Raw genomic sequence first — 25,270 nt, 5'->3', positions numbered from 1 at the left:
AGTGCAGATAAGAGAGTAGTTATACGAAGTAGATTTCTCTTTTACTAATCCTCACCCAACCAGTTCTCTTTTGCTCTTATACATATATAGTAAGAGGATACATCATATGTGGAGAAAAAGTCACTGATATGTGTATAGAAATAAAAGAAAGGTAAAAAGAGCAACTTTGTAGGATTACAACAAAGCCTGATGGTGAGAAGAAAGAAAACTAAGAGAACTTGTTTGACTTTATTCCAAAGGCGTTTGGATGCAATATTACGTCCTTGATAGGTGGGACTAATACTAAGCTCGTAAGTCAAGTTGCAATTTTGTATTTGAATACATTAAATAATGGTTAATTAGAGCCAATATTTCTGAAAAACACCAGTCGTTTTGAAAAAAAATCCAATCAAAATGCAGATTTTCCTATACTTAATTGGAAAATTCTCATCAATACCTTTAAATTGCTCTAAAATATATACAAATGAAAATCTGAAAATCATCATCACGCAATATTTCACTGCACTTTGGCACATCGAAAGAAATATGAGCATGGGTAATTTTATTATCAGTTTTTGTTTTTTTTGGATGAAGTCAAGGGATGTGTCGAAACTAAGTAAAGTGGCGGGTGAGTGACTGGGTGAATTGTTCAATAAATTTTGAATAGCAAAATTTTAAAAATTTTGGACTCAACATATTAAATGATGACCAATTCATTCTTCAAAAATAGAAGGTACATTTCCAAATGGTTCTAAAAGAGATCCACATTAATTTTCAAATTCCCTGGGAAAGTTACGTTTTTAAGCTGTTTCCCTAATTCCCACTTTTAGCATCTTGGAAAACAGCTCAGCTTCAATTACCTGTAGTGTTCTGATTGCATGGACAATATATTTTTACTTGATTATAACATCATAATTAAAATATTGCTTCCATCTCAGCTACAATCACATATCATTTACGAAATGTGCTGAATTCAAGAACCAGAAATTTTCCGTAGAAAATCGTATAGCTCCAAAATAGTGTATGTAACTTGGGGAGCATATAAAATTTAATGAAAAAATCAACCATGTTCACCTGAGAAGGATTTATACTATCTTCGTGAACTGAAGCAATTCTTGGACCAAAATTATTTGGAAGACTTTTATATGAATCATCATCATAAACTTCATCACATAGTTCCTAAAACAATGAAGGCAGTCATTGAGAAACTATTACACATTACTCATTTCACTTCAGACCACATCAAATAATATTTTCAATACAATAGTCTCTATACACAGTGGCGGATTACCGCACAGGCGCATGAGGCGCGCGCCTGGGGCCTCGGCAGAGCGGGGGGCCTCCAAATAGTTGTGTGCTTCATCCTACATATGAATTTACATGCGCATCAACAAATCTCTTGAACTAAGTACAGTATCTGCTCTCCCTTTTTTTTTTTTAACCGCAATTTTTTTTTTTTTTTTTTATGTATACTGTACGTATAAGAGTTATGGAAGAGAAACGGGAACTGAAAGAAAAGAACAATTTACAAGACGCAGCTCTCAAGGGCCAGTTCTTCCCCGACAAAGAAAGAAGAGACATTGTAAAGCGATCATTCAGGGAGGGTCATTTTCAAACAGTATTTCCCTAAGGGCACAAGCAGGAGAAGGGGTGAGAACAGCAGGTCCGAAATGTCTGTAAATAATGTCTGTCCGAAATGAAAATTGGAGTGAAGGCATAAACAGATGTCTCATTCCACAGTATTAAATGCTTTTATGGCCGCCGATAATACGACAGCTTTGGTGTAAGCTTTTGTATACAGTATAATGGATGGCAAGATGGCTATCGGCAAGCGGCGATATCGACAGGAAGAGACACTCGTACTAATTAAAATGAATGTAGTAGAGCTCTTATTGTGATTTTGTCTCCCACTTGTTTGAATGAAATACTATAAGCTGGTTCAAACAACATATACATTTGCAATCTATGACTGGAACCATAGGACCATATGACAAAAAAAAAGTGGGGTTTGAAATGAATGCTGAATGACATGCATTCTGAATCACGTGATTTTTCTGTTTCTCTTTTAACACTCCCTCCCCGGCTGAAAAAAATCAAGGGGGTTTCTTTTCCTTCTTTCTAAAAAAAAGAGCTACATTTTTGGATTGGTCAAGGAGGCTTGGGTAGACAACATCTTTGTGTCAGACCGAAAAGTGTTTATTGTTAATGTAATTGTAATGTGTGTTATTGTAATGAAAAAAATTTTCATGCCGATCCTCAAGATTTCCTTTAGGATTTAGATTGCAGAATCTCCAAAAATAACGGTAAGCAAAACTAAAAATATATAAATTATCTGATAAATTTTTATTTGAGCATTTCAATTCAACTACAGTAGTCTCTCGAGAATTCGGTCGTGCTCTAATCCAGCACGTCCAGTAGTCCAGGATATTTAGGTGGTGTGGTGTCACTTTTCTCCTGATGCCCTAACCCCTTAACACGTTCTAATATTTCTTAATTGCTGATCAAGTCCTGACTATGTCTTTGCACGAAATTTCATATATTATTTCAATGGGTTTCTTCAAAGTTAATCCAGCAATTTCGATAAAATCTGGCACACCGTGGTCTAATACGTACCGGATTAGCGAGAGTCTACTGCAGGGGTCTTCAACCTTTGAAGCATAGCAGGCCATATTGAAACATTTTATAAAGTACGCGGGCCACAATGTTATACTGTGGCATTTTTCGTTATTAAACGAAACGGGGGGGGGGCATAATATAGAAGATTTTTATTCACTCTGAATACAAATAATACAAAGGCCACAACAGGCAGAGTGCCCAACGAGGTGGCTGAAAGAGAAAATAATAATAATTAATATAATAATAGTAAAAATAAAATAGAATAAACAAATAAAAAATAATAATTTCTAAAAAAATTTTTTTAAATAATTTCTTTCATTGACAATAATTTTAATTCATTCTGAAATAATTTCTTTCATTGACAATAATTTTAATTCATTCTGAAATAATTTCTTTCACTGACAATAATTTTAATTCATTCTGAAATAATTTCTTTCATTAAATTTAATTCATTCTGTAATAATTTCTTTCATTAAATTTAATTCATTCTGAAATAATTTCTTCCATTAAAAATATAATTCTTATATTTACTCTGATATAATTTCTTCCCTCTATTCCCTCTATTGAAGAAATGTTTTTCTATTAAATATTATCAGTATCTTTATATCAAATCAAATATATTATATTTGATATATTATCAAATCTTTATTAATCAGTAATATTAAATTACTAAAACTATGACGGACCTCCATTTTTGCCGTGTGGCTGAAGGCACCAGGACGGACATCTTAGATTACTAAAAATATGATGCAGAATTTTACTGTGTTTTTTTTTTTTAATGGGAGTGTGATTATTTTTCATCTAGTACCAGAGAATATCATTATATTTCCTTATCTTATTTTTGTGTTTATGGTTTTAGTGATGCAAAAATAAAAAAAAAGTTACGACTTTCATAATATTGTTTATTTTAGTAAATCATCTCGTTCTTATTAGGGCCAAAAGGGTGCAGTGGTGGATAAACGCAAATTTGTGGGTGGGGGCGGTGGTTGTGACCATGTGTTCAATTTTTCAGGACGGTTCTGATTTTTTTTGGAAAAAATTCTGAATTTTCCCCCCTTTTTTAAGCAAATTTATTTTCTTGGTTTGTTATTCAGTCAAAAACGTAGAAAACATTTTTTTCCCCATTTAATTTTTCTGCTCTCGGGGGGGGGGGGGGGGGGGGTGACAGCCCCTACCTTTAATCCGCCCCTGATAGGGGGGCCTCCAGATCAGGTTGCGCCTGGGGCCTCCCAAAATCATGATCCGCCACTGTCTATACAATGAAATGTATAATCAATTTTTCCATTATATACTTGATATATAGCAAACTTTTTACTTGAATGCTCATATTTTTGTCTCAATTTACTGTACATTACATTCAAACACGCTACAGTTTATTCTTCATGTTATGAATCATACTTATTTTATTAACTTTTTGAGCCAGTTCAGAAACTTATTTGGAGGGAACATAGGCGGAGATAGACTGGAAGGGCTGGGGGGGGGGGGGCACGATGATGACAGTTATGCATGTATGTGAGTACATGCAGCACACGCTTACGTGTAAGTAGTTCATGGTGAATATGATAAACACGGTGATTATGCATAATTACCGTGTTCTTTATGAATATGATTGGTAAGTGGATAAAATTTTGCGAATTCATCACAATTTCCGGTGATTATGTATAATCTCCAGCTCGTGTTGCTAAATATGATAAATCTTCAACGAATTATCTGAATTTTCCGGACATTTTGCTGGCACTTCAGTCTATGCTGATAAATGTGAAAAAAACTAATTTATTACAAGACTGATAATAATTTATACGTTTTAATACTGAGATAAAAATGAAATTAAAATTAGTTTTATATTTTTACGGACAAACATCCACAGTAGAACCATCACGTTACGGAAAATACTGATCAGTGGTCTAATTTAAGCTATAACATGATTTCTTTCATATTTATCATGAAAGAAATCATGTTATAGCTTAAATTAGACCACTGATCAGTATTTTTTGTAACGTGATGGTTATATACTTGCCAACTTCATTCGCAAATTATGCATAATCACCAATAAAACAGATAAATACAGGAAAATTTATTAAACTTACCGAGACGATTAGTGATTATGCATAATAACCGACGATTATAGACAACCTCCGATTTATCACATTTATATATGTAATATACATACAATATATTATGTGCAAATAGTATAACGTACATAAATACAAACATGCGGAAATGAAAAAAAGTTCAAATCTAGGAAACTGGTTAAATGGCTTAGATTGATGTACACAAACTGCAAGAGCCATAAACTTCCTCGAATAGAAAACGAAACGTAATTTTTAAAAACAAATTTTTTAGAATTGGAAAAAAAGTAATCAAAAATGTTGTTTAACCCTATCACTGTCACCTGTGGTTAGCTATATTCAGTGAACATGGTACATTTCAAAAGGACACAGTGAAAGGTTTAATCAATTACTGAGCGCAAAAGAATACACCAATAAAAAAAGAACATCCCTGATCTGGCCTATCCGAAACCAAGGATTAGCCGGGCCAAAGAAAATCTGGTTGAACGAGAAAGATTGATACCAGTGCGACATTGTACAGTACTGAATATTTCTATTACTTCTTCATACAGAAAAATATTGCATACAATAATTTAAAAATTTTTTAAAATAAATTACAATCAAAATAGATTTTATTTTATAGAGGCAATATTACTGCAAATTACTGTATAGCTCACTAAAGAAATCCACCTCCACAACAACTGTGTGCAAGTCTGCGCAGTTTCAACGGAGTGCAATCGTTCTTTTTTCGCATTTTGAAATGTATATGTCAATCAGAACATCTAGGTCTAAATTGTTGATTAAGTCTGACTCCAAAAACAAAACCATGAGGTCCGAAAAGCGCTCTTGGTTCATCGAACACCTCAGCCAACTACTGTTTCTCCTCATGGCTGAAAACGATCTCTCGCAACTAGCACTGCTTGATGGCAATGTTAGACATATTTTTAAGAGAGTCTTCACATTGGGATATATGTTTGTGTTCATAACATTTTGCTTCATTTGTTCAACAATATTGTTGAGAGGCATGTCTAGTAGGATTCGGCTGACATTTTTTAGAACTGTCATTTCTGCTTCAGCCAGTGCTCCATCAATCCCTGGTACAGCGTACATGTTCATGAAAAATTTTGATTCCTTTACGTTAAGGCGAAGAAACTTCTTGCTAGATTTTGCGATTTCCAATGCTTCTCCAGAGAATCTTCTTTTCATTTCTTGCAACAAAATGTCTAAAAAAGGGTAATAGAAATCGCGCTTATACTTTTGTTTCAACTCAGTTTCAACATTTCCTGTTCCAAAAACTTCGTTTTCTGAACTTCTCCCTTCTATCCTTGTTTTCTGTCCAACAGATGTCATCACTATGTATCTATCTACGCTCTTCGTTATCAACCTAGGCCATTTAGGATTATAACACTCCCCTTTCTCCATCACTTCAACTGTAACAGGAATTGCATGAAGGTCAAAGTCTTTGTCCATTTTTTTTATTTCATACCATTTCTGATCCCTGTTCCTTTTTGTTTCCAACTCTTTGATCACTCCATCGGCTGCTTGGGCACATTGGGCAATGCAAGTGTCTTCTCTCTGTAATGCTTTACTAAGGACATTAATGAGAGGCAGGGATTCGGTAAACACCGCCAAACAAACAACAAAATCCAGTGATTTGATAGACATTAAAAGTCCTCTAGCCTCAGCAGATTTTGAGCTTCTCATGTCTGTTGCCCTGTTATTCAAGACCGTGATAATAGCTCCATAGTTGCGCTTTACAGCAAGCACAACTGTGGCTCTACAAGACCAACGAGTGTCACTGAGCTTATTGATATCAGAAGGGCCAGGTAATGTTATGTTTAGTTCTTTTTGAATATTTTGGAATTCAGCATGCATGTCAGGATATGACATAAAGTGGTGCAATGATCGCATAATGTTGAAAAAATTGCAACAAAAATCATTTTCTTTACATGCAGCAACAAGAACCAAATTTACCTTATGTGCCAAGCAATGTACATATACAGCAAACGGGTTGCTATCCCTTATGATCTTTTGTAAACCATTTTTTACCCCTGCCATCACACTAGCGCCATCATATGATTGCCCAATCATTAATGCATGGATACAGACTTCATCAAGAAATCCTTGAATAATCATAGCAAGGGCATCTGCATTTCGTGAAATAGAAACATCTATAATGCCAAGTATTTGTTCTTTCATATCCTTGTTCTTGAGATAGCAAATGCAAATTGACAATTGCTGCACTCTATGACATTTCGCCTCGTCGACCATCAGAGAAAAATACCCAGCTTCATTTATTTCATTTACTATTTTTCTCAGCACTTCATTTCTCACTATTTCTAATAGTTCATTTTGTACATGAGGGCTCGTCAAATTATGGTAATGCCCATACTTTTCTTTAAATGTTTGGTCATATTTACAAAAAAGTTCACACAATTCTGAAAAATTACCTTTGTTATTTGATTTATCAGATTCATTGTGGCCACGAAGAGCCAAACCTTGCTTCGCAAAGTACAATAAAATCATAGGCGGAGATTGACTTGGATGTCTGGGGGGGGGGGGGCACGATGATGATGACAATACATATATACATTAGATCAGTCGAATCCACCTTTGACGCTGGGCCCCCCCCCCCCCGTATCTCCGCCCATGGAAGGGAATGATTATGATGACTCGATCTTCTAAGTGGCTAAGGCTAGCCATCCAGAAAGTGCAATGGCGCAGCAGAAAAAAATCTCAACCAATAAAGTGGAGTGAGACATACAGCGTACAACAATCTGCAAATGGGGCCTACTGCCTGCAATATGCCATATACTGAGATCAACGCAGAGAGGTTAAATGTTGAATACTCAAAATTGCACTATTTTTCAGACACAAAGTACAAGCTGCTGTGCAGTTACATAGGTATCATGATGGCTTCGCATCCAGGGCCAGATTGACGATTAAGCAAAATAGGCACGTGCTTAGGGCATCAAGAGAAGAGGGGCACCACAAAATGTTGCCAAAATGTTTTTTTACATACAATCTTTTCCAGCATCAAGCAGAATCCAGCAGAAAATCCCCTAAAATTTTCAACTGATTGTATAGTTGAAGATATTCATCAAAAGGATGACACAAATGCAGAAAACTGATAATATTGCAAAGTACAGATCAGGCTAATGCTGAGTTTCTGGAATGAGATTTCATGTAATTTCTATAAAGTTATCTTGAGCTATTTCAACAGCATCATGGGGCCCTTTGACTAAGGTTTTTCTGAGGGACCCTCTCTACCAGCTAAAAATTCCTGCCTTTCAATTTGCACACTAACACTCGCAAATTGTAAATAGATCTACTTGTCCGAGGTTCTTGGGTTGTGTCCGGGTGGACCCCCCCCCCCCATGCATTAATAAAACAAATCACAATCATTCCCAACCAATATGATAAGTTCTAAATCAATAAAAAAATGACAAATTTAAGAGTAAGCCAAGTTCTACAGAATAAGGATGTGAACTTAAAAATGCTCAAATCAGAGTCATTAGCGAATCGACTGTATGGTTTCAGTGGTTTTATCTTATAGTTTATTATTATTACCCGTGCAAAAAAGACAGTTTCAATGCCTCTGGCGTATAAGTCGCACCAGTAAAATAACCTGAAAACTCGCTGCTGTGTTCCCAGACAGATGAAATGCGCCAGAAATTATCTCCTGGCAGTCCAGTGGTTAGGGAGCTAGCCTCAGATTGTGCAAGTTTGGGTTTGAATCCTGGTTCTTCGATGTTTACTAACACTAACAAAAATTTCCTGGACAGATCTTACAGATCTCTTGGGAGTGCATAAGGATCATGTTTAAAAAAATTCAAGGGTTTCTCTGTAACTCGTTTAGTCTAGTACGCTCATAGTATGAAATTTTGCATAAAAACAAAAAAATAGAGTAAAATAATTTTTTTTTTTACTTTTGCATAGGCTACACAGCCTAGACCTACCATTTTGTGGTTGGATCTAGAATTCCTAGAATATAGGTATGAAGATGCTTTAGTTTGATCTACCGCAGAAGTAAAAAAAGCTGATTTTCTGTGGTTCCCAACTTTAAGGTGCGAATGCGAGCCGATCTCCCCTTTAAAAAGTCTCGCCACAGAGAGCAACAGACCTACAAAAAGTAGAAATTGTAATTCAATCATAACACATCACTCACTTCACTTCTGAAATATAGGTCGCAGCACTGAAAAATCAAACACAACACTACATTTGCCCTCAGACTGTTAGGTACACATAGTTACACTTCTGGCACAACTCACTAGTTAGTAAATCGCCCACAGATGGTGATAGACCTGAGTTGTGCTCAGTTTGAAAGAAAGAAAGTAGTAAAAGAAATGCTAACAGATTGCAACTCGAAAATGCATCTGAAAGAACAGGTACCAAATGATTATGGTTCACCAAAAATCATGTAATATCGGCCATGCCAAGATTCAGTGGTTGCGTTTGAAGCCTTTGTGAAATCCTAACAAGCAGTCAATGGGAGAAAATATATATGGGAGAAATATGTTTTTTCTGAATATTTAAAAAAAAAAGTCTCCAAATTTAAGGTCTGTCTTTTTGGGAAATGCGAAAGAAAAATTACAAAAACTTTCAAAGATGTCCCAAAAATAAATGATCCAAGAGATATTATCAATGATTTGCAAGTTCAAAGTCTCTCCTCCCCCTTTTTTTCTCTGCCTTAAAGATTAGAGTTACTTCTGAAATATAAAATTTCATTTAATGTTGTTTTTTTTTTCTTTATAGATTCAATATCGATTAATATATATACTTTAATTGACAGTGGGAGGGGGCACGAAAACCATTCAAGTGCTTAGGGTCTCTCTTCAAACATTTTAATCCTTTCATCAATAAATACAAGCAAAACTTTTAAGTTTGTTGCTTGATTTTTTTTTCCAACATAGATTTCAGAACTTACTCATGCATAACACATAAATCTCAAAAACTTATGTGTATCAGATGTAAAACATACACAGCACTTTCTGGCATGCATCAATTTTTTTTAAATTTTTAATAGAGAAATGTTTATGATGTGCATGTGCAGTTTTGTAGTAGCAACAAAGTACACTATCATAAAAACAAAAGAAACTTTGAAGACATCAGACAATCATGAAAATGCAAATACTTGAAGGTTAGTTATTTAATTAATAAATAATACTTAACCAATGAACATGCAAAGTGTGTAAACTGCACAGAAAAAAAGAACCAAACATATTAGCTTATTTCTTTGACTACTGTGTAAATTTGAACTACTTATGTGGTTTTATGCTGAATGCAGCAGCAAATGAAAATAATTCAAGAATGTTACAACTGTTAGAGCGATATTTGACAGAGGCATGTCATATCACTACCTTCAGGGTGGACAAGTAGTCATACTAATGGATTGCTTGGCATAAATGCAGTCAGATGATGCTATTACGAGACCCCCAAAAACTTGTGAAAATTCTAATATTAAAGAAAATCTGCTGACTCACAATATTTAATTTTAAAACTTATTCAAAATATAATATTGTAATCATAGATTTTCCTATTATTTTATAGATTTTTTAGCAGTTGACAGTATCAGATTCTGTCACGAGTTAAATCCTTTTTAAATATAAGGTGGACATAAAGTTTCTTTGCTGGTTTGAAGAGCTGTGAGGAATAAATTGATGCAAAATGTAAGAACAATGTTTTTTCCAGCGATGCGCTTGAGATATCTGGTATTCCACCAATGCACTATGTAGCACTTCTGATAAAAAATGTTAAAAAATGCAATTTCAACACCCAAATTTTACAGTAGAATCAGAACAAGTACTATGAAAACCACCAAAAGTATTGGAATATTTGTGCCAAGTACAGATGGATTTGGCATGACTCCTGCCTCTGAAAAGGTACGAAAGTCACATGTGGGGGAAAAAAGTTTTCCCAGTAAGGTCCCTGCCAAAACATAAGAAAGAGATCTTATTTCCCGTCAGAGCAGTTTGCTAAGCTTTCTTTCCCGCATTTTGGTAAGAACTTTATGGAAGACATAGATGAGTAAAAAGGAAATAATGAGGAATGTTATAGAACTTTAGATTAATTTTAGGACAATGTTGAAAAATATAATAACAGACTATGCCAAACATACTAATCCAAATCAATGCTTCAAGAAAATGCAAATTTCTTGTTACAATTTCTCTGGGAACATTTTTATACTCTACACCGTATAAGAACTAATTATGCACTGTAATATATATGTACATCCAAATTTAATTAATTACTAATAAACTGCTTATTAACACAAGCCTCAACTTATCGGAATTGAAAATTCATATTCATTCATATTCACTTTATAGAATTTTCCTTCAAAAATATACATTTAAAAGTTTACTTTTGATTTGCCAGTTATAAAAATCAGCCATTTGATAAAATCAAAATTATCAGGATGAAAGTAATTTCAGTACGTTTTGAGCACTGTATTCAAATTTACAGCAAAAACAAAAATATTTACAAAAAAGAAAAGAGGGGAAAATGTAAATTGAGCCAAAAATACTGCAATAATATTACTGAAGAACACATACGTCTGGTGAAATTCCAATAGCTAACTGAGATTCTGGGTTTTGATGATGGCTGTTTCCTGTGGCTTCTGGCGACTCTGCACCAACTCCCTGACTACGCTTATTGGCATTTGGTTCATAAAGTTGTTGCCTTCTATGATGTATTTCATCACTTATTTCTTCCAAATTATGAAGAGCATCTGCATAGCTCATTTTTACTTTCAGAACATTTTCTTCAAGATGGTGAACTTTTCGCCTTTGTTCCTAAGAAAAATCAGTGATAATTTTTATTTTTCTAGCCGTATGGTGACATAATAGTTTTTGCAAGAACAAAAGAGGGCTGAAGAACTAATTTCAGCTTCAGAAGAATGCAAGCACATCAAAAGTCATATCTGAATACCCAAAATGACAGAACCTTCTATGAATTTAAGGAAACAGTTATTTTCAGAATATTATGCTGAGGTCAACTCAGAAAGAAAAATCATCACATCTTCGCCGGGACTCGAACCCAGGCCTTCTTGCATACCAGGCAAGCATGCTACCATCTACACCGCTAGAGACATCACCCTGCCTTCCTTATTTCACGCCCTGTGGCATGAGGCACTGAAGTAGAGGCATTAGTAGCCCCTCTTAACTTCAGGAAATGGCCCCCGGGTGGGATGGTTTAGAGTGACATAGATGGCATTGTTTGTAGATGGTAGCATGCTTGCCCGGTATGCAAGAAGGCCTAGGTTCGAGTCCCGGCAGAGACGTGATGACTTTTCTTTCTGAGTTCACCTCAGCGTCATATCCGGAAAATAACTGTTTCCCTGATATCTCAGGCTGACAAAAAAGCCATCTATCTCACTCTAAACCATCCCACCTGGGGGCCATTTCCTGAAGTTAAGAGGGGCTACTAATGCCTCTACTTCAGCGCCTCTAGCCACAAGGCGTGAAATAAGGAAGGCAGGGTCATGTCTCCAGTGGTGTAGATGGTAGCATGCTTGCCCGTTATGCAAGAAGACCTAGGTTTGAGGCCCAGACAGGGTTGGTAAAAAAACTGGTTTTTTTTTGGTTTTAACCATTTTTTTTGTTTTAAATAGTATTAACATTAAAAACAATAAAATTTCTGAAAAATCATTCAAACTTCTTATACTTAATTAAAATAAATGTTAATTAATGTAATTAACACTATTCTAATATTAATTAATCACAATAAATATTTCTTACATTTTAACCAAAACGAATTTTTACAATTTAATTATTTTTGCTTAACTCAATGGATTACTTCACAGGTTTGAAATTTTTTTTAATTATTAATCATATATAGGCCTATAAATATGTTTTCTCCAGTTACTTTCCGTATGCTTAAATAGGAAGCTATTTTGCAAAACCTATAATAAAAATTAGGTGAATATAATGTATTTAATGAAGCATAAATAATGCAGATTAATTAGTGATGATTTATGCTATACAAGGTGATTATAACTGAGATTCTAATTTCAAAACACTGTAAAAAAAAATGATTGTCAGAATGACTTGAAAATTGACATGAAAATATTCCTGAAGAAATGAAATTTTATTTGGTAAAGGGGAAAAAAACTTAAAAATGTAAAATTAATGACATCATCCAACACGTGGGAAATTTGCTCACAGAATGGAAATGATAGCCAGTCATGGCAAAAGATAACTTAATTATAATATTGCACGATTTCATAATTCATGGAAATATCACAAAAGAAAAAAAAATAAAGTAATTTAAAAAATAACTACAACTTACTCAAGAAATGTTAAATATGTTGTCCACCGTGTTCTGGCTATGAGGTGAAAGCACCAAAATTCTTGTTCAACAGCAGATCAGAATATGCTATGGTCATGATGTGGATGCACTTGCAATTCACCTTTATTAAACCAAACGTGCCCCCATGTTAATATTCCTGAGGAACTTCTAACATATAGGGGATGTGCTTGAGATTGCAATTCACCAAAGTTAGCAATCTGATTACTGTTCATAACATTTTGAGGTACCCCCCCCCCTTCTCCAGCCAGAAGTTGTAAGGGTTTAGTTCCATCCTGTTATTGTCAAAATCTGTCTTCAGCAGCTGTTTTGCTGGTATTTCAATGTGCATCTTGATAGAAGTTGTTCTATCCACACACTGATGCGGTGGAAGAGTCGAAATGATGTGGTTGCACAAAATATATTATACTGCTAGCCAAGTACAGCATCATCTACTTGCACTTTTTTTTCTTTTGCCAAAGAAATTCTCATTGCTTCAGGAGTATCCATGTAAATTTTTAAGTCGTTCTGACCAGTACTTATTGTATAGTTTTGGAATCAAAACTTTAATAATAATCACCCTGTATATAGCTGATTATTTTTCATAAATCTGTTACTACTATACAGTAGAATCTTGATTAACTGGGCTTAACAGTGAAAGTATAAAAAAAACTTGAATATTAAGACTGGGTGATATACAGTACAAGATGTGCTACTTATGGGAAAGAAAATGAAAATGTCTGTGACGTAATGTAATACACTAGTCTTTGTCCTTTAAGGGCAGCTGGTGTCTTTATTGGATTATAGGACCACCTGCCCGTAGCATGATTGTGTCACTACTGTTGCTGCTTCTTTGTGAAAGGAAAAAAAACTCTGAGATGATGCACCACTACATTTAGATGTGTGATGCAATCCTTATTTATGAATTTGCTCAAGATAGAGCATCAAAAAGTAGCCAAATGTTAGAAAATGTGGTAAGAATGAGAAATTTTGGCTTCTGTATATAACTTTAAATAACTAAGATACTTTATATGAAAAAAATATATATATTCAAGCCACTTTTATGAGACTTCTTAAAAAAACCACTTATACCATCTTATGGCATTTAAAGATATACCATCAGAACGTACCCCAAGAATATAAAATGTGGTAAAAATGAAATTTAGGCCACTTTTATTTGATTTTTTGAAAAAACCACTTGGTTAAAACCAAGGTTTAGGCCACTTTCATTTGATTTTTTGAAAAAACCACTTGGTTTAAACCAAACAGCCCTGGTCCCGGCAGAGACGTGATGACCTTTCTTTCCGAGTTCACCTCAGCATAATATCTGGAAAATAACTGTTTCCTTGATATCTCGGGCTGAGAAAAAAGCCATCTATCTCACTCTTCTATGAATTTGTCCAAATAGCAGGATACCCTCAAAGGTGCCTATATTATCACTGAAAAACTGATAGCATGTCTGCTATGGGCACAGGGACATTGGAATTGGATGAGTTGAAAAAAAGTAGTGTGATTTGATGTTTTTCTTCTGTACCATGTTGATGACAGGATCAAAATTAAGAGCTAGCAACACTTATCTCCAAATCTCTCCCACCTATTGATAACCTGTCAAGCCAATGGTGGAATAATTTGATCTGGGCAATGTTTTCCTGTCTATCCTCTAATTATTAATGGGAACATCCCTCACTGAAAGAGCCTGCCTTATCATTGTTGCCAACAAAGATTATACATTTATGGCTAGTATGTCCTGATACAGATAGTGATTTTCAGCAGAACAATGCAATCTGCTACCATGCTCAACTGGTCCAATTTTGGTTTGAGGAAAATGATTCAGAGTTTCAGTTGTTTCATTGGTAATTTTTTAATGATCTAAGCATTGCCATTATGACAACGTAAAGGGTTGGTCATTTTGCCAGGACATGGTAAAAAGTAAAGAACTAGCAAAAATGATAGATTAAAAAAAATACCCATCATGCACAACTGAAACATTAAATAGAATCAGGAGTTGCCAACCTTTTTCCAATAATATAAGCGACAGTCCACCATTGAAGCTCAAAATAACAACGATTTCAAACACCAAACAGCTGTTTCGCCCTCTACCATCATCACCACCATCACACATCAGCCTCATTTCAACCATGTGTTTTGTTTAAGCGAGTAGTCTGCGCTATAACAGACTTTCTACCACTGAAGGGCTATATTAGCCTCAAAACAGCTGTTTGGTCATTTGATCATCGCACCAGTCATTTTCTGCATACGAGGGCTAATTAAGCTGGGACCTACAATTTATTGTCGATTCTGAACGGCAGCCTTTTTTTATATTCACTGAGAGGTTGGTGCACTAACTCCTCGGTAGGGATTCCCTGCAGTAGCAATCTTTCCTGTGGTCATGTTACCGCCGTTCTCTATTGTACCAAGGTTGTAGTGGGGGGACTTAAGAGATCTGGTTCTATCTCCCCAAAATGCAAGAATATGACTGAAAAAAAGCCATAGGCAGTTTCCAAAAAAAAATTTTTTTTTTTTTTTGAAAATTCACAAAGAATTAAACTTTTAACGGCCAATATTCCAATTGGGAACATAGGTTTTATCAATTTTAAAAAAATATTTTCCTTACATGAAACCAATTGATTTTTTTCCCTGAATGTGTGAGATTCCAAATTTAATTTACAATACAAAAATTTCATTTATTTTGGCACTTATGGCATAAATTTAATTTTTTTAACATGTTTTTAAAGAAAAATAAAATTTGATTTTTTTGTTTTTAATTTTAATGTTGTTTCTATGGACATGGGTAAGTCAAAAACCATACATGTAAATTTTTTTCATTAAAATTTAAGGTTGGTATCTCTAAACTAAAAGATCAAAAAATAAAATAACAGAAAAACTGAGAAAAAAAATCAGTTCAAATCTTAATTTGGTCGGTAAAAGGTCAAGTATACAAGATATGTAAAACTTTATACCAGCATAGGACAGCACATGCAATCAAGAATGAGTAAAAAATTTGAAATAAATCAATGGTTAAATAGTATTTTTAATGATATTGATATTTCTATTAGAGCATAGTTTCACCATGTTAAAGATATCAACTCCCCTTAAACCTTTTTCCAAGCCTTACCACAATTATGATCATTTTTGATGCATGTGCCACCCTTCAAATTTCAACATTTTTATATGTATTGACGGAAGTTGATCTTATGTGCACAGTTCCCGAATGAAGATGAGGAATGCCCCAAAAAAATTTGCGGATATACAACACTATACATGACATGGGAACTTCAACCCTGGCCCCATCCCAAAATGTATCTTTCGTGTCTGCATCTCTGGTTGGGTGTTTTCAAAAGATGGAAAGCAAAAAAAAAGCACATTGAATGAAAAGTTATCTAATTGAATTTGTGAGAACAGTACTTGTCCAAAATTCTCAATTCAAGAAAATCAAGTTCTAAGTTTCGAAACAGGTACTGTTTTTTTACTAATTAAAATTTAAAAGCATGCCTGAAACTAATGAAGGGAGGCTAGTATAGTGCTGCTCTCACACTCAATGTTTAGATCTGCATTTATAAAACCCATTCATAAAAATAAAAGAGGCAGAATTCTGACTTGTGTACTTCATCTCAACAATTCAATTAATATTAAGGCATACCAAATGTGGGTTAGGTTACCTCTGTCCATAAGAAAAATATTGCTCAAAAATTTGAAAGTATTGTTAAAAACTGAATAGAATTTCTTGTTTTTGTAAAAGCTTTCATTGGTGCACATTCCGTGGGTTGGACACCCTTGCATAAAATCATTAAAATAAGATTTTTTTTTTTTTGTCATACATCATTTAGCATCATTAACTGATTTGGTTGAATAAAACTACATTCTCAGGGGTTTGATGTAATTACAGTATTTAAAAAAGCAGTAAACTTATAAGTGTGATGAAGATGAGAAGATGCTTTCATTTCAGGCAATAGAAATATTTTTAGCAGCATCTCATGATGTGTCCACACTGCTACCACACAGACCGTACTGTAGCACACAGCAATGTCGAGCTCGAAACTGTAGAATGGAACAAGTTTTTCATGGTCAAGCTATTTATTCCACATGGATCCCATGGCCATAAATCAACTTGCACTGCACATTAAAAAAAAACCAGTATAAATAGAATACACAAGAACAAGCCCATTACGTTTAACATTTAACTGTTTAAATAGATACACACATCTCTCTGTACATTATATAAAAATTTCCCTTTTCACCCTTCTGTATCGCAAATCATCAATGAGCAATTCAATAGCCTTCACTAAGCTCATCATCAATTTCATGATGGGAGCAGTTCAAGGTTTAATAGAAGAGTAGGTAAACTTTGCCCAAGGATACTAAGAAATCACCAAGGAATTTAATTTTCATATATTTGCCTTATTTGTTGGTGATTTCTTAGCATGGTTTAATATACAGACATACTGTGGAGTTAAATGTCGCAACTTGGGTGAATATTATAAATATAACTGATTAGCTAGTGTAATTCCAATACTGGTAATTCTCTCATCTTTTTTTGAAAAGAACCATCGTCGCATAATACCAGTCTCCCCGCTTACCAGATTTTATGGCACATTTAGTTATATAAGACAGCTAGCATTTTCTCTTGCATTCTGCAGTTTCCTTAAGGTCATTTAGAAATCTATCTTCATCAAGCCATGTGCTTCTACTCACAAATTTCACAACCTTTTAAACTTTTCAACAAAGAGAGGGGTCAACAGGGGAGCTATTTCCACAAAGTTTTGTTCAATTTTCTTTTCTTAAGCTCAGATTATTCCCTTCATGTTTCCGATGAGTTTCTTAGTATAATTTTGTAACAATACTAACAGTTTTACTGCAATTTTTTTTAATGTCAAAATTCACACAAGGCACATTGAAATCACAATTCATGTAGCAAAAAATTTCAGTTGATACATCTGTCCATTTTTTCAAATTTTAACTCCACAACCAATACTTACTTCAAGCATTTGATTGAATTTTGCTTTCATTTCAAAATAGGGTCTGCAAAAAAAGAAGATTATATTATTTAAAAATTACATATTTTAGCATACTGTAAACTTAAAAAAATATTTATGTACAGTCATCACTTTCAAAAAAAAAACAACTTTCAAATCAAACTACAAAAAAAAAAAAAGATCAAACAAAAAAGTCAAGTGAACAGAATGCGCATAAATTATCTAAGCATATTGCGTTGGAAATGAAGAGTGAAAATGCACACATCAACAAATCCCTTAATGCTCCGATGGTGCCGCTAGATCTGAGAGATCCATGCTTGATTTTTCTTATGATCTCTTCAAAGTTTAGGGATGGTGGAGCCTCCACCAGTTCAATATAAATAGTTTGTAGAGGATATCAATACATCTGGTATTCTATCACCTTTTACTGCACACATTTCTGATTGATCAGGGCTTGACAAATCAAAAGAAAAATTTAGACCCCAGCCAAATTTCTTGGGAGCAAAGCATGGTTTTTGCTCGAGAAAAATCGTCTGAAATAATATTTTCTTGAATTTTCAGGACTTAACATCCCCTTCCCAAATTGAGCGATGCACTGTCATAAAATCATAAAATGTTGTACCATTCTTAAACTCTAATTTAACAAATGTGTTTAAAAATATTCAGTCGCTATGGTGACCTGGCGCATAAGATTTGTCAAGTCCTGGAATATATGATCAATTTTTGGTTGTGGATCTTACAGATCCAATGCCAAAACTGTTATTCCAGAGGGGTCAAAATCAGAATGTTAACTAGGAAAAATGAAACAAATGGGTATCAAAAATCAAATTTAGAAATTAGCCCTTGGATCATTTTTGTCGCACCACAGTCATTTTCTGTACACAAGGGCTAATTAGACCGGGACCTACAATTAATTGCAGATTCCGAACGACAGGCTACTTTTTTGTACTCGTCGAGGGGTTGGTGCGCTAACCCCTCGATGGGGGACTCCTTGCGGCAGCAATTTTTTCCTGTGGTCTTGTCACCGATTTTGTTGTACCTGTGTCAAGAAATTTTTCTCACAAGGACAAACCAGGTATTGTACACGCGACACCTCTAAACATCCTTTGGTACTTTAGGCGAGCATCTTATCGACCTGGGCTACCATGCCCCAAATTAAGCCTTGACTTGTAATAGTCTGTTTCAGTTACACAAATGGTAAACCCTTGTAAAATTTACTACTTTCTTTAACTATATTAATTGAACAATAAGTTATTGTTGAAAAAAACTGGGTAAAATGACACAGTAAATTCAAATTTAAAGATGGATCAATTAAATTAACTACACTGTATAACACTACTCAGTTCATGCTCTTCACAAATGATAATTGCCAGTTCTCATTACATAAATGTATCATTCTTCTTTTGCTGACAGAGCATATCGAACAAAATGTTCATCGTATATTTAATTCTGCTACTAAAGATGTACTAGGTGAAACGCAAATTCTCGTCAATTATTCCTTTTCATTCATCACTTTATTCCAGGCTTATTCAACTTTCACTCAATTGTTGCAGAGTTGCGATTAACTCCTCAATTAATTTTAGAATAAAAAACATCCTAGCTAAGTCTTCTTTTCCTTGATCATAATATAGTTATGTATAGAGTTGGAGATGATAATTAAGATGTGGTGAGTTTATACAATACAAAGTAGCAGACAGCGCTTTGTGTTCTGGCTCTATAACATAGGTTCAAATTTTCTCTAATTAATTTGGTCTCCTGAAACTACAGAATATATATATTTTACTAGAATCCCATGCTCATATGAGACATGATGTCACACTTGTTTATGCAAGATGTACAGAAAACTGGATATTGTGTGAAGATGGTGATTTTTTTTTTTTTGTGAAGAAAAATTCATCTCTGCCTATACCAGGAATCAAACCCGGAGCCCCTGTATGCTGAACGAGTGCTCTTTACCACTAAGCTACAGAGGAGATAGAAAATTTTTTCCTTGGAGCATATATATATATGATTAATGGGACCGTGCAATGGACAGTCTAAGAAGACCAGCTAATAGCTAGTAGACGACAAAGGTCACCAGATGGTTATATACATATGACATGTCACTCTCCACTTGTTTACTATGGTAATTTATGATGTGTCCACTTGTATAAGTGCGGCCCGGGTTCGTTTTCTAACAGAAGCAGATACTCGAATTTTTCTTTCCAAAAAAAATAAAATAAACATCTTTCTAAAAAATTCAGCATCTTCACACAACATCGTTTTCTGTATATCTTGCAATCCTATGTTTATCGATCTGGATGGCATAATATAGACTGTAATAGTTGTTAAAAACATGTGTGAGAATGCATTAAAAAATAATAACTTACATTAATAAAACAGTTCAGTTATTCAAATGGTAAAGGGTAGTAAAATATTACAGGATTATCTAAAAAAACCACTAACAAATGTGGCCTTTTTTTTAGAGATGTGACTTTCAAAAATCAAGTTCATCGCTGAAGAGTGCATCTAGACAAGATATAGTTGCCACTTGATTTTATGAACCATGTAGTCTTCTGGTCCCTAACAATATGTCCTTTTTTACTGTCTTGCCCATTTACAAACTTTTTATTTTGTGAAAGTCTGAGTTCATTAAAATGAGTAAACTAACTAAAAGTGGTAACAAAGGGAAAGAACATCTTAAAAAAAATTTAAAACAAGAAAATAAGTCAAATTTTATGATGCATCACCAGTTAAAAGTCAACTACATTAAAGTAACTTCAATTATATAAAATATCATCAATTTACAAAATTGATTCTCAAACTTTTTCTTTTTTTTTGTTGTGATCTGTTAGTTCTAGTGCAAGAACAATGGCTCATGCAACATGTATATTCAAATCTTATCAGTTGCTGAAGCTATTAAATCACATGCATGAAGAGGAATCTATGTTTAGCTTAGGTAATATGCTGTAAGCAGTCCTATATATAGCACTATACTCACAGATATTTATGATAGATACAACAAGAAAAGATAAGAAGCTCCAGAGGAGAGTTCAAAAGAACACAAACTACATAATACAAAGCTCAAGTTTTGAGCATCGTTTAATATTAGTTGAAGCTTCACCAGAACCTTTAAGTTAATACGAGATATTTCATTTTAATCTCTTTGTCTAATCAGCATTGTTGTAAATTTTTTCAGAAAAAAAGAGTAATTACAGTAAAGTAAATTTTTTAAGCAAAACATGAACAATGTTTAGTGTAAAAAATACTGATGTTTAATATAAAAGTTGAACTACTTTCTCATATCTCAAATTAAGAATCTGGTGCAATATATACATTGACTGTACAAAAAGTACTCACAAAAATAAATTTTTTGTGATACAATTTTTGCTGCTCTATCCGTTAGGAATCAATGACACTAGTCTGTTTCAGAGGTTTAGCCACACTAAGTAAATTGAAAGAAAACTAGATGACACAGCAAAAACATCTATGAGATTTATTGATTTATTTACACACACAAGGCTATGTATATATATATACACATGAATATCAAATTTTGAAAATGTATATAAATATATACAGGGTGTTCCAAAATATGAAAAACAAGTGTTTCAAAAGTTTAGTCACAAATGTCATTTTATGCAAATTAATGGCTGTGTGTGATTGGATGATCAAGATCATGTATCAGATTTGTGATGTAAAACCAGAATTGCAAACAAGCATCATCACTAAATCAAAATTTTGAAGTCAATGAAAAACCAAGATACAGGTGTTTTGGAAGCTGAAAATGAAAGGCAAAGGTGTCAACAAAATTTTGAATGCTTTACAACAATTCAAATGAAGTATCTACTCTGTGCTCTACCAGTAATATAGATTTGAGCCAAAATAATGATGTGGAAAGACACGCACAGTGACTGCAACTAGTGAAGTCTGTTATAAGAATATTTGGCCAGAAAATATATATGTCAGACAAAAAAAAAAGACCTTGATGTGAAAGATGCATCCTCAAACCAAAGGTGTGAACCACATAGTTTTGAAAAGAGCTGTTTTCTCGCCCTGTAAAAAAAATCAGCCTATAAAAATGAAAGATTAAACTTGACTCGTAAGTCCATATGTTTATAAGGGGCAAATAGTTACAAAAGTCTGGAATCGTTTTATAAAGCACTTTACTTCAACGGACAAGATTGTTTTGTCTTTTCTAGGAGTCTGAAATTAGGAAACTTGTGAACATAATCTCTTTATATTTGGGGAAAATTATTAGGAGGAGATAAATTGATATTTCAACAAGATAGGGCCCCAATACATCTTTCCACTTCTACAAAGCGGTGGCTTTTATAGCTCAACTTGCTTGATTGGATCAGCCAGCCCTAAGCCCAGTCCTCAATCCAATAGAGAATGTGCGAGGCTATCTTATCCCAATAAATGACCAACAATGAAAAGGATTACCAAAGTGTTGTGGAGCTGAAAGCAGCCATAAAGACATCATGGTCGTCTTTTACGGTATTCATCCAGAACGTATAAAAAATCCTGTTCTGTCCATGAATTTGGTGATTTGATGCTAAGGTGACTCCATAAATATGTAAAATATTTTTGTGTGTGATCTAGGAATCTTGGAAACATGTTTTTTTTATTTGTGCCTAAACTTTTGGAACACGTTTTTTTGTACTTTAGAGGGGGAGAACACTTTTTATATATTTATGTACATTTCTGAAATTCGATACTATGTATCCAGCCTTGTGTACATGTAAATAAATTTCATGAGACTTTTTCTGCTTTCTGCTGCGTCATCTAGTTTTCTGTTTGTTACAACTTTCTTACTGTGCCTAAACTTTGGAGCAGACTTTTTTCTCTTTCATATGGCCTCTTTTTAAACCTTTTTTTTTTCTTGTGGGCCCCTGTCTTAACCAGGGTCTCCAACATCTAAGACTGAGACCAATTATTTATTAAGTTGGTTCCTGAATTATTAATTTATAGCATACAAAACTTTTTATAAATAAGGTGAATCTTCATACCCCCAAGCTAGATAGGGTCCCTCTCATAGGGTGACAGGTAATTAGGTAGTTTTACTTAATTCTAAAATTATTCCTACTTTTTACTGTCATATTCTACTTGAATGTTTTACATTTGTGCTTTTCTCACAGGTCTCTGTGGTCCCATTAAAATATCCTAGAGTTGCAAGGGAACAGCATAGGTCCTGATTAAGAACCACTGCTATACACAATGAAATGTCATACAAGGCTTCACATCCCATCCTCAATATTTGCACAGTTTTACTTGCATCTCATAGTTATTGTTGCTTATTCCTCAAGATATTTGCCTTGTCACATTTTTGTACTCGCAGAGAGAAAGATAAAAACAAAATTTGATGGTAGCTTTTTCTTCAAAGTAAAAATATTTTGTGTCCCGATAAGTGAGCAGCCTCTGCTATATAAGGCTGTTATTTCCTTTTTTCTATGCTGCTGAAGAAGGAACTTCATACAGTTCTGAAACTATCTTGCTGCTTTTTGTTTATCCTTTTTCTTTACTCCATAATTTACTGATTTTTTCCCGAATATTACATGTATCCAACATTAAAAATATTACAATAAAAAAAGCAACTTTTTTGTTTTTTTTAGATCTAAGTAAGAATCATTGATTTCATTACCAGTTCTGCACACTCGCTTTTGTCTTTCCACAGGCACCTAAAATTTTAATGGATCTTTGATAAACTCATTAGTACCTACCAATGGGGTAGATTGAAATGCTACTACTCAAGAAATATGAAAGTGTGTGTGTTTCACTTAACCAAAGTCTGGTAAAATATGTTGTAGTTTCATGTCTTTCTAGTATTATTGTTCTAGATGGTATCCCTATTGCAGAACACATAACAAGCATTCCTAAGAAACAAACTTCACATTATATTCACAACAAATACACATTCCAACATTCATAAGAAATTCCATACAGGAATATAGATGAGTTGCATGTGTGATTCAGTAGTAGTAGTGGTATTATTGTTCTCATCAATGTAGCTTGGGCAGCATTTTTCATCATATTCAAACGATGCTCATGCACATGTGCAACTCCAGAAAAAAATTGTATTGAAAGAGGAGTAAAGAATAAAATTCTATTGAATCTGCTGAAAACCAATGTAAGAAAACAGCAGAGGTTCCTATTCCAACACTTTCAGAGACTACAGTCATGTTAGAACAAATAAGGTTGTTGAAGCTCAAAAATCACATATTTCATTCTCTAGATCAACTCTTGTGGTATGTTTAAGAGTATCCAAAAGAAAACATGAAAATTACAAGTTCACAAAAAATAGTTTTCATGATCATTTGTTTAATAGTTGCAATGAAAAACTGGCATAGCAAGTGATAGCATCAAATATATTTTTATAATTATCAAGTTTTTGATTTTTTTTTATAAAAGTATACTCGTCCCATATGGATGAATTGGATAACTTAATATTTTTCTCTGTCTGAAGTTTTGAATTAACCAAGTTTGACTGCAATTCAGAATTCCGTCATTCTAGTGTTAATTAATTGGCCATCAAGAAAGATAAAACAAATTAGAGTACAGAAAATTCAGTCTAGTCTTTTTGTACAAACAATGTATAAAGGTGCAGTCGAGTTTGTTCTTTCTTTAGTCTATTTTGGGGTGTAGATTGTATGCTACAGATTTTTAACATCTAGAAATTATGACTAATATGTATTCTGTTGTGATTAATTAAAAACCAATCAGTTTTTCAGAATTTAGTTGGTATTGAATTAATTGAACAAAAAACCCAATAATTTTTGTCATCTAATAGAGAATTGCCTAAGTATGCTGGTATGCTTATATTCTAAAAAAGAAACTCTGTAATTGTCAACATGGTGAAAAATCAGAATTCAATTTTTTTTCCCATATACATAAAAATCTGAAGATAAAATTTAAAAACATGTCTTTGTCAAGTACTAAAAATAGAATTGGAAAAGAACTTAATAAGTATAAGATGAAACAATAATGGAATAATACTTTGAAATGAAATTCTCTGAACTGAAATCTCAAATGATACAACCACAAGTATTCAGAAAATAATAGAGAATAAAGAGAAAATTAAAGTTCTCAGAAGGAGCAACCACCAAGCTTAAAAAGAAATATTCCATGAGCCATATTAATAGTTCTAGTGGTTTAGAAATAAATGAAAGAGGGGTTTAGTGAACCAAACAGCCAAGAAAAAAACACAACCTTTGACAAGTCCTTTAGTGTCCCATTCTGATAATTCACACTTTTCTTAATCTTTCATATGCTTTGAAAATTTATAAAAAAATAAGTAGTAAGTATGCATAATTTGTAAATTCATCATGTATCATACGTGTCAAGCTAAATATTACTAATCATCACTGTAAAGGTAGTTGACTATCATTATTT

The 25,270-nt window shown here is 33.7% G+C and overlaps 1 protein-coding gene across 3 annotated transcripts in view; it reads right to left on the bottom strand.

The window, feature by feature from the left end:
* LOC149084865 (SH3 domain-binding protein 5-like) overlaps nt 1-25,270 on the bottom strand; it is a 57,671-nt gene that overhangs the window by 2,039 nt on the left and 30,362 nt on the right. For 2 of the 3 annotated variants that reach the window (XM_089232591.1, XM_089232590.1), the window contains 3 exons: nt 17,903-17,945; nt 11,195-11,434; nt 1,054-1,158 (listed from right to left, as the gene is read on the bottom strand). In XM_089232591.1, the coding sequence (XP_089088717.1) occupies nt 1,054-1,158; nt 11,195-11,434; nt 17,903-17,945 (388 nt within the window). The remainder of the gene's footprint in view (nt 1-1,053; nt 1,159-11,194; nt 11,435-17,902; nt 17,946-25,270) is intronic. The other variant, XM_089232592.1, reaches the window with a different exon arrangement.

Source organism: Pholcus phalangioides, unplaced genomic scaffold (genome assembly GCF_987345545.1).
Source record: "Pholcus phalangioides strain wild (caught in Gottingen) unplaced genomic scaffold, Ppha-v1.0 ptg000007l_1, whole genome shotgun sequence".
Classification (NCBI taxonomy): domain Eukaryota; kingdom Metazoa; phylum Arthropoda; class Arachnida; order Araneae; family Pholcidae; genus Pholcus; species Pholcus phalangioides.
Note: the sequence above shows the minus strand (reverse complement) of the source record. Positions and strands in the feature narration are given on the sequence as shown.